Below are 15,255 nucleotides of genomic sequence, written 5' to 3'. Positions count from 1 at the left end.
TGCCTACAGTACAAAAGGAAAATCAGTTTTGTTTTACATTTGTGTTTACTCAGTGGCTTTTTCTAAATGTGTCTTTACCATGTTTATTTTCCATAATCTATTTCATATTACCCAAATCTGTAGCCTGCATTTATGGAGTCCTCATCTTCATTTGACCCTTGCAGAGGATCAACCACAAAAATGTGGTTTGAAAGGGCATGAAAATACTGTTTGGAAAAAGTTATATAGTATTAAACCATGGTGCTACATGTGTTGCTGTGTACTTACCACTAACATCCAGTGCACATTTCTCATATTGACAAATTCAATGATTCCATCATAGTCATCAAATGCAACCTGATAAAATGTGTAAGTGGAATAAGAACAGTTTTTTTTTCTGCAATATACAGTAGCAAAACAAAGCTTTTATGAGCACTGTAAACATTATTTATTTTTCTTCACAGAATCAACCAAAGTAGGGAAGCTGCTATTCCCAAAGTATTGGTTAAAAACATTTTTCAGTTTGACATCAAGGACTACAACAACGCTAGGTGGGTACACACAGTTTGAAGCTTTTGTCTCCTGCCTGTTGCATATGACACCCTTACACGCTTCAATACTAAAATAAAATTAAGAAAAATACATGATTACAGTTGTACTCACCCTTTTTAGCCCTTATGCAACACTTCCACTTCCAGAGCTTCTGGACGGACAGTCTAGTTGGATATCATTTAATGAAGCACAACTCATGACGTTTTCACATTAACTCTTTCTAAGGATCATTTGACATAAATCTGGTACAACAGTTTCAATGAGAAAATGACTTTGCCTATGACGAGTTCATCAGGCCTCAAACTCTGAAATTCGATGTACCGCAGGATGAAATTCAGCTTCTGGTTAGCTTGTTTTAAGACAGCAACAACAACTTCAGCTGGTTTGTATGTCCACAGGAAATCAACCTGTAAGGATATGAATAATAAGACTGTTAACACATCCTTTTGCAAACTCATTAAATTGTAAATATTTCAATACTCTGTCTGCACATTCAGCTTTCCTGGTACAGAAAGCTCCTAAACAAGTCTATCTTATTTTGTATTCTTGAATATTTCTCACATTATTGAAATTGTTGTGTTTTGTGATTTGATAAGCAACTTCAGGAAGAGTAGAACTGTGTGGTGGGTAAACACAACTTGGATGTAAATACAGCTGGCTGATGCGAAATGTTTCTTAATGATTCCTTAATTTTTTTCTATAGCTTTGGAAAGTATTTCGTAGATTCAGGTTCCACAAATCACAATGACTTGTTAATCAAGTTAGACTGTGCATTTTATTTTAGTGAAAAATACCTTTGTTGCAGGCTTGGAGCCTTTACTTGTTGGATCATTGCTTTTGTGCTTCTTATCTTTGCTCTTCTGGAGATCTTTGCCAGTTTTTTGGAGTAGACTTAGCTCTTTTTGGAACTGGAACAGTTTTTGGAGCAGTGTAAAATTTGGAGCTGGCAGTGTGCGACTTTGCACCTTCCCTCTTTGCCCAACTCTCCCGAGATTGTGTGATGTCTTTTGACAGCATAGGTTGAAGTAGTAGTCACCAGATAATGGCATGTGCTCATTTGCATGTTAGCACATGCCATTATCTGGTGACTTTTAGTGTCTTTTGTAGCTAGTGCTGCTAGCTACTTTAATTGGAAAAGACTTGGCAGGACTGATAGATACAGTGGCTGAGGCCTGAGCTGCTGACCACTCTCCTTCTGGGAAAGCACTGTCCTCATGACCAGGCGTGATGGGGGTCCACGGGCTAATTCTTGTCTCATTTTTTGAATGATGAGCACTAAATCCATCAAATTCAGTGCCCTTTAATACTGAAAAAGAACATCCTAAATTTAGAGAATAAATAAGCATGGTAATATTGTAGCTTTAGCTCTGTAATGCTAGCTAGTGTTAGCTTTTTTGCTAGCTAACGTAGCAACATACAGTGATGAAGTGGATCCATTTAATCCAGACTCCAGGGTTAATCTTGCTGGCAATTTGGCTAGCTTGCCATTTGCAAAATATTAAGTATAGGCACACTGCAGATAGTAATCTTATTTTAAAAATGCTGCTCCAGCATTTTTTCAGCAGGATGCCACTCAACTGTGGTTAGTCTCATGTTTGCTAGTTTCTTTCTTGGCTTATGACCCAGGTGCTTGCTCACTAGATGCTAACTGACATTCACTTAATGGCCTCAGAGAGGTGCCACTAATAAGGTTTTCATAGCCTACAGAACCTTTAAGATTTCAGATACATACTATCAGATTCAGTAGAAACTTTGTTTTTCAGTCTTAAATAATCCATCCTGTTCATTTAAAAAACAATTAAAGAAAGCACCACTCTCTCTGGGACTAAAGGACTAAAACGCTGACATTCTGATACTGTTCAATTAGAAGTTTTATTACAACACATCATTCAAATCTTTTACAAAACATTAGGCACTTTTGGAGTGTTAAAGGCATTACTTAAGGTGCATTCACAGCTGCTCTGAGTTTTTGCAGCCATAGTAATTTCACAAGGCTCATAGTTGTGATCTTACTTAAACAGTCAAACTTGCTGTTAAGGCTGAAAAACTAATTTAAAGTGTCAGCATATAATACCAGTTTTGCACTTACAGTAAAATGGTCCTAAAAAGACAGAAAGAACTTGAGCATTTCAATCTTTTTGGTATGTAAACTTAGTGAGTACACCATCTCTTGGCTTCTCGCTAAAGCAGATGCCTCAGAGGGAGCTCAATGGCATTTATCGGCTTTGTCGAAGAGAACCCTCAGCTGCTCCTGGGAGGTGGCCTCCTTCTGCTGCATCAGGTCAGCGTGGCCTTTGGTGACACCCCAACCATCGGGTTTGGCCATCGCGGGGCAGAAGGGACGGCCAGAGGCAGGCTTCAGCTTCTCCCAGTAGTCACGACGGGCCCTACAGAGAGGAATACCTTTACTTAAAACCACACCGAGCTAATCGGAAAGAAAACAAGGAAAAAATTAAAAAAGAAATCTCTACAATACCTCGCTCTGACCCAAGGCTTGGTGTGCATCTCCAGACCACTGCCCCAGTTGCCATGCTTCTCAGAGCCAGCAGGCAGGAAACCCCTCTCAGGTGCCAGCTCCTCAGCCAGGGCACGGGTGTGATAGGGTTCAAATCCGCAGCAGCCTCCGATGTAACGGATACCAACATTGTAGGCTTCCCGGGCATATTTCTGCATGTCCCATCTAGTCAAGATTCTCGGCTCCAGACCTGTTAAAGAACACACAGTTGTAATTTACTGTCTTCCATGTCAGCGACTGAGATGATTGATTTAGATTGAGACATTAAACAGTATGATTTAACATCAGTCTTGAGGATATATATTTACTGAAGGGGAACTCTGGCAGATCAATGAAACCCTGGCGGTTGCAGTCAGGAGTGTGGTAAGCCAGCGGTTGGCTCATGTAGTGAGCTTTCAGCCCAGCTCGCTCCACTCCCTCCTTCATCATTCTCACAGTTTTTACACAGGTCTCTGGGTCAAAGTGGCAGTTGACGCCCACAATCTGAGCTCCTACAAAAGATGAAACATGCACACATTTATCATGGCTCAAATATGCTACAGGAAACATGTTTCATTTATCCTGACAGCAAAAATGTGTGAAAGGAAAAAAAAAAAAAATACAGAAATACAGGCCTAGGTGACAAGTGGTGCAGCTTCTGTGTCGCTTTCTTTAGCAATATGTATTGTCTGTCAGTGTCTGTTCTTACTTCCACTGGATGGCGCCAGAGTCAGTCAGATAAAAATGCCTCACTGCATACAATTTCAGTAGTAACTCTTTAAGTGCAAATAGTTTCCTCACATTGTAAGTCCACACTGTTTAAATCAATGAGGGAGGCTTAATGACAGAAACACCTCTCTGTATAATGAAACCACGGCACCGGATAGATCATTTTTCCTTCATTTATTTAAATTTCTTTTTTGTGGTGATGTTGAAATTCCTAGCCTTAATGAAGGCAGGATTTATTGCTGTCTCTATAGACTGTACTGTACCTAATGAAGTGGCAGTAATTTGAAGAGGTTTCCAGTGTCTGTGCATTCCTGTAGTCAAACATTCTGCTCATGGTGGTCCCAATTTTGTGTCGTCAGACCTAGCCCTCTTCAGGCTGACATGTTAGAAAAATGTTTAATTTATAGTCACAGAATCGCAAGAATCTTTAAGTTGTTTGATTGTCTGAGCTTAAATTGCATCACTGATGTCTGCGATAGGCTGTGCAGCCACTGTGGGACAGGATATTTAATACCCTTTGATACAGTAGATTGAAAAATTGAGATCTTGAGGTACCAGCTCTGACAAGTTTGACGGCACAGTCTCCAGGGCTGACTCCATTCAGGTCTCCCTCAGGTCCAATACACAGAGTGGCAGCCACAGGTTTTCCGGTGGTCTTCAGAACCTGGACAGCCCACTCAGCCTCTTCCACATGCTCAAAGTACTGCAAGCAATAAACGCAGAAAAACCCACATAAGCAAGAATACTCATGTTTAAGATGCAATGTGCATTTCTTATAACCTTACAAATGAAGTATAAAAATATGATCACGGTGGGCAGCTAAAGATGTCAGACCTCATTTTAAAGCTGCTATATTTTTTTAATTATCACAATGAATCAAATAACTGTATTGCGAAGGCCTGCATCTTTACTGTTGGGTTCACTCTCACCACTTATTTTCCGCTGCAGAAAGCAGTTTTTACAAACAAAAAGCTCTTCAGACCAACAGTACACTACCTACTCAGCACCAAACAGCAGATAGACACAGTTAGAGACCAGCTGGTGACCAAAATGGAGCATTGAGCATCAAAAGCAAGGCTAAGAGAGAGTGAATATTGGCCAAAAACATGACTCAATAGTAAAAGCTCAAAAGTAAAAGTTTATCATAATCAGGGGACATCAAAAATGCAGACTGAAATGTGTTCCACTTTGCCGGACAACTTGGGGCAGCAATGGCCGTTTTGAGCTAGTAAAAGAGGTGTCATTCTTTGGCTTTAAAAAAAAGAGGACACTCCACAGTTAACTTGTAATAGTAGTACTTACAAAAACTAAAAACAGTTGTATGATGTCTTCAATGGCTCTAAAGTCTGAGTAACCCTGATGATGGAGATTTGAGTATTTACCAGGCAGGGAGGGTCTAATGAAAATGTTATTCGTTGCATGATGGGAAATGAAGAGTGCAATGATTTTGGCACATAAAACTCAGGATACCTTGGCCCATTTTTAAAATCTGGCTCTTGCAAGTCCCATAGCTTGAAGAACAATTCTTAATTTCATTTGCCTTTTCAGATTTTTCCACACAGTTTACATACCTCTGCAATCAAGAAGTCCACATTTTTCTTGACAAAGACATCAGTCTGTTTCTTAAAGATGGCCTTGACCTCATTCTCGCTCTTGCAGCTGAGGTAAGAAGGAGTCTGAGAGACTCCTCCTGCCACCAGAGCATCACCCTCATTGGCCACCTCCCTGGCCAGGTCACAAGCTGCTTCGTTTATCTGCTGCCCCTGCAGATCAAAAGAAAATTCACTTTACATGCATCTTTCATGTCAAGAGAACACAAAGTGTTTGCTTCTGCACTTTGCTGCAGGAAGCTGATGTCATGCCAACTCTGCTGCCAAGCTGCTGTCCCTTCCTCATAACTTCAGATGAGACTTGAGAGCAGCTGTAGGAACACACACATTAAAGCTCTACTCACAGTGTAGCGCTGAGTGAGACCTCTGTTGTCCAGTTTATCATCGCTTGCGTAGAAAGTGAATGTCTGCATAACATCGGCGCCTGCTCTCAGGAACTCCCTGTGCAGCTGCCGCACTGAAAACAAGATGGCTCAGTTAGCATTTGGAACTGGATTTACAGGTTAGGAAACGGTCACTACCGGTAACGGCATACAGCAAGCAAAAGAAAGCAAAGTCGTGGTCGCCTACCTGCTTCAGGGTACTCGGCTGCAGCCTCAGGTGTCCAGGGTCCTGCTTTCACATAACCTCTCTTCTCAAGGGCAAAGACAAAGCCTCCGTCCCCGATAACGATCTCTCCTGCGTCCAGACGCTCCAAAATCCCCTGCGTTATATGAAAGCGTGAAAGAAGCAAAGAAAAGCTCAGTTTGCAAATGCAAGATTGTTATAGTCTGGACGTCTATCCAAAAACTGCAAAACAAATCTACCTACGAGTATTTAATAACGTAATCTGAATCTGTTAGTAGTATCTTCTAACAACTTCCTTTTGTTTATGCGTAAAACCACTTCCTTTTGAAAAAAAATTGCGCAACCGAAAATGTAAACTTGAACCATGCAACAAGTGAAATTTAAAACAAACGGTTAAGATACATCTTATTTACTCACCTTCTTTGCTCCTGGTGCCATGGTTATTGCAGCAGTGACCGGCCCACTCTTCTCAGGTACAGAGTCTTTCTGAGTTTGGAGAGGACCTTAAGGAAGTAACCATGCTGAATTTATAATCCAAGAGGTGTGCGGTACCGCTGATGTCACTATAAGAACCGCCTACCTTCTACATAGCTCATCTTTTTTTCCTTTATTTTTGGCAAGTTTGCACAAGACAACGTATTGTCACTGAAATAGCAGCAATGCAGCCCTCGTGCTCTTATGACATTATGTGAAATGAATCAATATGAAGATTTAGTGCTTTAGCAGTGGAGGACAGGATGGATGATTATCAGCTGGAAACTTCAAAGAATTTAACTCATGTGAACCAAAGCATAATCAGGTTTAATTGACTTTTTTTTAACATAAAAAAATGCAAAACACAGATGCCGTGAAGATGCAGATGTTAAAGAGATGAGTACATTTAAGTTGTTCTGAAATGAATATGAATATATATACAGTACAGGCCAAAAGTTTGGACACACCTTCTCATTCAATGCGTTTTCTTTATTTTCATGACTATTTACATTGTAGATTCTCACTGAAGGCATCAAAACTATGAATGAACACATGTGGAGTTATGTACTTAACAAAAAAAGGTGAAATAACTGAAAACATGTTTTATATTCTAGTTTCTTCAAAATAGCCAACCTTTGCTCTGATTACTGCTTTGCACACTCTTGGCATTCTCTCCATGAGCTTCAAGAGGTAGTCCCCTGAAATGGTTTCCACTTCACAGGTGTGCCTTATCAGGGTTAATTAGTGGAATTTCTTGCTTAATCAGTGGGGTTGGGACTATCAGTTGTGTTGTGCAGAAGTCAGGTTAATACACAGCCGACAGCCCTATTGGACAACTGTTAAAATTTATATTATGGCAAGAACCAATCAGCTAACTAAAGAAAAACGAGTGGCCATCATTACTTTAAGAAATGAAGGTCAGTCAGTCCGGAAAATTGCAAAAACTTTAAATGTGTCCCCACGTTGATTAACAAAAACCATCAAGCGCTACAACGAAACTGGCACACATGAGGACCGACCCAGGAAAGGAAGACCAAGAGTCACCTCTGCTTCTGAGGATAAGTTCATCCGAGTCACCAGCCTCAGAAATCGCAAGTTAACAGCAGCTCAGATCAGAGACCAGATGAATGCCACACAGAGTTCTAGCAGCAGACCCATCTCTAGAACAACTGTTAAGAGGAGACTGCGAATCAGGCCTTCATGGTCAAATAGCTGCTAGGAAACCACTGCTAAGGAGGCAACAAGCAGAAGAGATTTGTTTGGGCCAAGAAACACAAGGAATGGACATTAGACCAGTGGAAATCTGTGCTTTGGTCTGATGAGTCCAAATTTGAGATCTTTGGTTCCAACCACCGTGTCTTTGTGAGACGCAGAAAAGGTGAGCGGATGGATTCCACATGCCTGGTTCCCACTGTGAAGCATGGAGGAGGAGGTGTGATGGTGTGGGGGTGTTTTGCTGGTGACACTGTTGGGGATTTAGTCAAAATTGAAGGCACACTGAACCAGCATGGCTACCACAGCATCCTGCAGCGACATGCCATCCCATCCGGTTTGCGTTTAGTTGGACGATCATTTATTTTTCAACAGGACAATGACCCCAAACACACCTCCAGGCTGTGTAAGGGCTATTTGACCAAGAAGGAGAGTGATGGAGTGCTGCGGCAGATGACCTGGCCTCCACAGTCACCGGACCTGAACCCAATCGAGATGGTTTGGGGTGAGCTGGACCGCAGAGTGAAGGCAAAGGGAACAAGTGCTAAACACCTCTGGGAACTCCTTCAAGACTGTTGGAAAACCATTTCAGGTGACTACCTCTTGAAGCTCATGGAGAGAATGCCAAGAGTGTGCAAAGCAGTAATCAGAGCAAAGGGTGGCTATTTTGAAGAAACTAGAATATAAAACATGTTTTCAGTTATTTCACCTTTTTTTGTTAAGTACATAACTCCACATGTGTTCATTCATAGTTTTGATGCCTTCAGTGAGAATCTACAATGTAAATAGTCATGAAAATAAAGAACACGCATTGAATGAGAAGGTGTGTCCAAACTTTTGGCCTGTACTGTATATATATATATATATATATATATATATATATATATATATATATATATATATATATATATATATATATATATATACAGTGGTGGAAAAAAGTTTTCGGACACCCTTAAAATTTTACACAATCTCAAATATTATCATGAGTGTTTCAAAAGGTGTGGCTGCATTAGACAGATACAAACAAATACAAATTATATTGTTTTATTTATTGTTTACAAGAAAAACTAACAAAACTAAATTCTTGACAGTTTCAATATGTCAGTTCTCAACATTGTCGGTATCAAAGTCAACAAATATCAGAGAATGTGTTCAAAACTGAACAAAAAATAAATAAACCATCACATCATCAAATTAATATTTAGTAGTCCTGCCATTGGCACATAGTCGAGCTCTAATCCTGGCTGGCATGTTCCCCACAAGCCTTTCACACTGTTGAGGGGTAATCTTGTCCCATTCTTCTTGAATTGCTGCTTTTAAGATAAAATCTTTTCTAGATGGATCCCAAAACCAGAAAAGTGGTGAAGGAGCTACGGTATAGTATTACAAGCCCTGATGTGCAGACATGTACTGTAGGATTAATGTGATAACGATGCATTGATACAATGACAATCTAATTAGTTTGGCATGATTTTTGTCCCCAAAAATGTTTGTTGCTTATACTTCCCTTGGATGTTCAAGCTTAACTGTTCAGAATGATGTATGTGCAGTTTGACACTAGAAGGCTGTTTTCACATTCATCTGCTGAAGATGGAAAGTTCCTTTTTGTTTAAGACACAGTGTACAGAACAGTATGGGCAGGATTTTGAGACCTCGCTACTACCATGGAGCCAATTGTGGGCTAGTTATGCAACTTGCACAAGTGTGGTGGGGAAATTTGAAACCTCCAGTGCACAAAGCACTGAGAATGGACCTTCCAGTGAGGGAGGAGACATCTTGAGTGCAGCAGTTCAGCTTTAGAGGCAACAAATGCTTGCATATTCATAGCATCTGGATTTTTTTTTCATGAGGGAGAAGGAGCATGGGTGGACCTTAAGACTTTACTTTTTTCACAGACTCAGTGTGTTTGGGGTTGAACAGAGGGTAATGACTTTATTTTATCATGCTCTGACAGAGAGTATGTTACGTTGCAGAATTTCAGCTTGGTTTCGTTTTATCAGTTAAATTTAAATCACAAACGGTCTGGTCCACACAGCAATGAAAGTAATCAGGGTAAGGGAGCGTCCACTCTCCAAATGCTCTTTGAAAAGACTATAGTCCTGTATTCAGAATATGAACTGCTCCCATCATGGAGACACCATAGGGTCCCAATAATTCCAGGAGGAGAACAGGTTTAAAAACTCTTTCTCCCCTTTATCAGTGAATCTCCTAAACTCAGGACAAAAGGAGGGTGTAACATGAGGGGCATGTTGCATGTTGCATGCAAAAGTTGGGCACACCTGGTCAAAATTCCATGTACTGTATAGCAGAGCAAGAAAAACATGACCTGATTTCCAAAAGGCAAAAAAAGTTAAAGATGACACATTTCTTCAATATCTTATGCAAACCTATTTTTTTTTTTATTTCAAGCTTTAACAGTTTCAATATACCAAAAAAGGGAAAAGGGCCTGAAGCAAAGGTCTAGGTGCCTTGCATGGTCGGTCCTTAGCAGTGCCTCCTTTGGCAAGTATTACAGCTTCTAAACACTTTTTGTAACCAGCTAAGAGTCTTTCAATTCTTGTTTCGGGGGTTTCACCCATTCTTCCTACAAAAGACTTATAGTTCTGTGAGATTCTTGGGTTGTCTTGCATGCACTGCTCTTTGGAGGTATATCATCTTCAGCTTTTTTACAAATGGTGTGATGTTTGCTTACAGAATTTATTGGAATTTAATTGAATCCATTCTTCCCTCTACCTGTGAAATGTTCCTCTTGCCACTGGCTGCAACACAAGCCCAAAGCATGATCGAACCACCTCGGTGTTTAAAGTTGAACAGGTGTTCTTTTCATGAAATTCTGCACACTTTTCTCTCCAAACATACTTTTGCTTATTGCATCCAATTTTAAATTCATCAGTCCACAGGACTTGTTTCCAAAAAGCATAAGGATAGTTTGGATGTTCCTTTGCAAACTTCTGATGCTGAATTTTGTGGTGAGGACAGGGGAAAGGTTTTCTTCCGATTACTCTCCAGTGAAGGTCATATTTGTACAGGTGTCACTGCACAGTAGAACAGTTTACCAAAATCTTTCTGCAGGTTTTTTGCAGTCAAACAGTGGTTTTGATTTGCCTTTCTAACCATCCTACGAGCAGCTCTCTCTGAAAGTTTTCTTGGTCTTCCAGACCTCAACTTGACCTCCACAGTTCCTGTTAGCTGCGATTTCTTAATTACATTAAGAACTGAGGAAACAGCTACCTGAAAACACTTTGCTATCTTCTTATAGTCTGCTCCTGCTTTGTGGGCATCAGTTATTTTAGTATTCAGAGTGCTAGGCAGCTGTGTAGAGGAGCCCATGGCTGCTGATTGTTGGGACAAGAGGCACTCTGACAGGAGTCAGAGTATTTATAAAGCTTTGAAATTTGCATCACCTGACCTTTCCTAACGATGACTGTGAACAAGCCAGAACCTTAACAAGCTAATTAAGGTCTGAGACCCTGGTTAAAGTGTCCTGAAAGCTCAAATGTCTTGGGGTGCCCAAACCCTTGCATGGTGCACCTTATTTTTCACTATAAAATTGTACAAAACAAAATAAAAAAATACACCAATCTTACGTAAAATGTTGAAAAGCACGTTTCATCTTTAACTTCATGCCCTTTGGAGATCAGTTTATTTTCTACTAACATAAGTATTCATGGTAAAAGAAATTTTGACCTGGGCACACCACGCCACTGTATTTGAATGTACTTGTCTCTGCTAAGCACTGACTGTTTTTGCACTATGTAAATTTATGTGGCAGTCTTTTTGTCCAAGACAAATTCCCTCAGGGCAAATAAAGAAATCTTGAATCTTGAAATGGGCCCCTGGGCACAGATAGGCAAAAGGCCTCACCATCTCTCCCATACAGGAGCAAGATATACAGACTTTGTGGTAGTGATTTTGCCTCTTCCTTGTTGTTGTTGTTTTGCACCTCTTTGTAATTTTGTGTCTTTTTGTAGTAATTTTGTGTCTTTTTGCCGTACCTTTGCATCTCTTTTTGGGTATTTGGGTCTCTTCCTCTTCCAATCATGCAAAAATAATTACCACCACCACCACTATGAAGAGAGATTACCACAATAATACATCCACAGACAATATTGTACCCAGAGTAAATCTTTAGCGGAAACAACTACATAAAAAAGTAGAGAAACATAATTTCTTGTATTCAGCACAGATACACTCTCAGTCCAGATTGCTATGGTGATGACACTCTGTGGTTATCCAGCCAAGATCAACACAGCAGACTGAGTCCAGGCAACCAGTGTTGTGTTAGACTGAAGACAAATGTCAAACTTAGTCAGAGAAACACTGTGGGGCTGCTTGAATTAGCCCACAATTATAGTGTGTTATTTCTGGGAGAATCATCATAACTGATGATCATTGATTAGCCTGACATCACCAGACCAAATTACAAATTTTAAGCATCTGCAAGAGCTCTCACATTCTTCTGGTTCCCAGGCTTCCCGTTGACTAAAATCATAAATAAACATGTCCTGCCAATTTTAGAGTAAAAGGCGGAGGCAATCTTGGTTTTCCCCTCAGATGTCTAAGAAAGGGATGTTGCCTTGGCTAGGGCCAGAAAATGCAAATTCCAGGCTGACTGACTGAACAGCCCTGAAATCGTTTAACCTCTTTTATCAAAAAAGCTAAATCAAATTTCTACCTTTTCTTAAACTGTTACTAATTTAAATGATATTTAGAAATTTTGGATCGTAAAAAAACCTGCCATTCTTAACTGCTTTAACAGACCAGTTTAAAGAAGAAAATGTTGGCATTTCAGAAAAGATACATTTCACTTGTACGTTTCATACGTCTCATATCAACATTTCTAAAGTGCTACTTTTGTCATCAGTAGGTTGAGAGGACAGTGGATGATGTGACAACAAGGCAAGACACCTGCCAAGCTGCAGCTGCTGCTTTAGAAAACATGACAGCGCAACAACTGCTTCTGTCAAAGTGGTGAATGGAAATTATTTAGGCTGAGCCATAAACAATATTGTGAGACTCCTTTAATTGAACTGTCCAAGACTTTTAGTTTTCAAATTCCCTGTCAGAACAGAATGTTTCCAGTTTGTTGGGTCTTCCTCTTCATTCCTCCTTGTTACAAACTAAAGGTGTACCCCAGGGATTCATACAAGGACCACTGCTGGTCTCTATATATGTAAGTAATCTTTGTTGTAATATATCAAATGCTGCATTCCATTTTTTTATGCGGATGATACAGTTTTGCTCATGCCCTTCAGGAGTAAAAAAAATTCTAGAATTGCAGTCTGCCTTTGATGTTGTTCATTTAACTCAATATAAATTGGTATGAAATGCAGACAAATCCAAATCACTGCAATTTCCAAATGGCAAGAGGATTGCATCTAATTTTCCTGAGATCTCAACTGCTCAAGGGGTTGAAATTGAAATGATCACAGCATATAAATATTTTGATATTATTATTGATCAGAACATACACACACTGAAAACTTTGTTTCTGAGTTGAAACTTAATTTATTACTAAAGGGAAATTTAAGTGAGTCTTAAAGATTGAGAAGATAGCACTCTTGGTCAGTGTGAGTGCGCCTATATCTTTTACTGAAATCATTTCATAAAATTGTACCAATCTATAAATTCTGAAAGGTATAAATCATAATTATGATAATAATAACCTTTATTTATTTATATGGAGCAAAATGGCAATACAAGGTGCAACAATACAACAAAATACTACAAGACAAAATTGAGCAATAAAATGGATAAAAGGCAACATAAGGAAAAGATAATATAGAAATAGAAGGGGGCTGATTAAAGTTAAAAATACATTTTCAAAATAATTAAAAAGATTAAGAGAATGCTAAACTAAAAATTAAGTTTTAAGGTCTTACTAACTAATGTAACAAAGGTGAGGGGGAAAACAGGCAGGAAGACACACAAAGGGAGGAAGTAAATTCAGACATGACACAAGAGGAGAGTAACTTTCAGATTAAAACAGGAAACAAACACAAACAAAAACCCAGGATAATGACAGGGTGATATTTAGGACCATCCCCTTTACCCTATATCTCTCTTTATCTTAGAAAGAACACCATGTGCAGCAATATAACATGATATTCTGTGACGTACATACTGTATAGATGCCACATTTGCTGTGGACATTTATATTTACTGTGTGTGTCACACACTAATCAACACGCTGCAACTTAAGAAGAAGTATGCAAATTGACAAAACACGAGCAAATGAAGAAAACATCATCAATTTGAGGGCACATGCCAAGCATTTAGGAAATAAAATACTTCAAAGTGAGGAAACACAAGCAAATACAGTAAACATCAGCATATTTAAATATAGTGCCACCATCAGGTCAAAAATAATTTTGAAAAAATAATTCTGACCTGATGATGGCACTATATGAAAGCCATTCTCTGGAGAACATTAACTTAATTTTAACCATTTTTCATGGCAGTTTCAATAAAAGTGCAGACATCTGCGGTTACTAAATGCCCTATCTCACAATGTTAACACAAGTGACCAACAACTTGTGTATCTGCATCATGATTCATAGCTGCTCCAAAATGTAGTGGGTTCTTCCTTTGCTATGCCCTTCCACCAAGTTTCATGAAAATCAGGGCAATAGTTTTTTCTGTAATCCTGCTGACAAACTAACAAACAGAGCAGAAAACAGGTGGTAAAAAACAGAAAGGTGAACCTCATGAAGACACAGGAGGACCAGTGAGGGCATCACCAAAGCCACTAGGATTCATCCTCTGTTGAACATGAATGTCTGCATAAAATTTCATGGCAATACATACAATAGTTGTTGAGATAAATTTAGTCTGGACCAAAATGGTGAACCACCCAACAGACTGACATGGCCACCCCCTGGAGTTATGTGGCTTGCATGGCTAAAAATGCAAAAGCGTAATCTGAAAATGAAACCATCAAAGTAAAAACTTTTATTGAGGACATACAAATGTAGGAATTTTTCCTTGGCACATGCTCAGAAACAAACAGTCCAGCATGTTGCAGTCCCACGGAGATAGGGGCAACCTATATACTTCACATGTTGTTGTGTAACTTAAATAGTTAAGTCTAGTACACAGTGTTTGCTAATACACTCTTACTAACTAATCAACCTTGAGTTTGCTTTATTGCCAGTAAACCCAGCCAGTATGATAAACTGTTAAATATTCAGATCACTTCAAATCAGTTAATACTAGTTCGTTTCTGCATTTCAGTGTTTAGATAAACCAGCTGTGAAGATAAACATCCAGTTCAAACCTGTTGCAGCTGTTCCAGGTGGGGTAGAGGGCAGTGTTTTGCAATAAAGGGCTCAAGGACCATTCAGAGATAAATGTGTCTGTGGATAGATCAACTGGACCAGTTCTTCTGACTGTTGTTGACATTTGACACAAGTTAAATAACCCAGACACAAATAACTGGAAAACCAACAGAAAACATGGCATCAGTATTAATCTGCACTGTTGCATTGACCTGATTCTGTCTGTGTGTTTTGCTGGTCTGCATTTTTAGCCCTGCCAGCTGCATGGCTCAGGGTAAAGCGATCTTGGTCTGTCAGTCTGTCTGTGGTCCAGACTGAAACATAAATATTGGATATATTACCATGAAATCTTTTACAT

General features: G+C 39.5%; 1 protein-coding gene across 1 annotated transcript; it reads right to left on the bottom strand.

Annotated features, from left to right (window-relative positions):
- Positions 1 to 2,384: 2,384 nt before the first annotated feature.
- Positions 2,385 to 6,482, bottom strand: LOC125906136 (betaine--homocysteine S-methyltransferase 1-like). The gene is made up of 8 exons (XM_049604566.1): positions 6,349 to 6,482; positions 5,935 to 6,067; positions 5,709 to 5,821; positions 5,326 to 5,517; positions 4,310 to 4,457; positions 3,355 to 3,537; positions 3,008 to 3,236; positions 2,385 to 2,918 (listed from the first exon to the last, which is right to left on the bottom strand). Exons 1-8 carry the CDS (start codon positions 6,367 to 6,369, stop codon positions 2,738 to 2,740), a joined length of 1,200 nt encoding a protein of 399 aa, XP_049460523.1. The 5' UTR covers positions 6,370 to 6,482; the 3' UTR covers positions 2,385 to 2,737.
- Positions 6,483 to 15,255: the final 8,773 nt, after the last annotated feature.

Source organism: Epinephelus fuscoguttatus, linkage group LG18 (assembly GCF_011397635.1).
Source record: "Epinephelus fuscoguttatus linkage group LG18, E.fuscoguttatus.final_Chr_v1".
In the NCBI taxonomy this organism is placed as follows: Eukaryota; Metazoa; Chordata; class Actinopteri; order Perciformes; family Serranidae; genus Epinephelus; species Epinephelus fuscoguttatus.
Note: the sequence above shows the minus strand (reverse complement) of the source record. Positions and strands in the feature narration are given on the sequence as shown.

Bases quoted from the DNA above. Each gene is read 5' to 3' on its own strand.
- LOC125906136 (XM_049604566.1), bottom strand. From the start codon at position 6,369: ATGGCACCAGGAGCAAAGAAG. The intron at 5,518-5,708 runs GTGAGTAGAGCT...TTTGATCTGCAG, and splicing joins GTCTCACTCAGCGCTACACT to GGGCAGCAGATAAACGAAGC. The intron at 2,919-3,007 runs GTATTGTAGAGA...TCCTCTCTGTAG, and splicing joins AAGCCTTGGGTCAGAGCGAG to GGCCCGTCGTGACTACTGGG.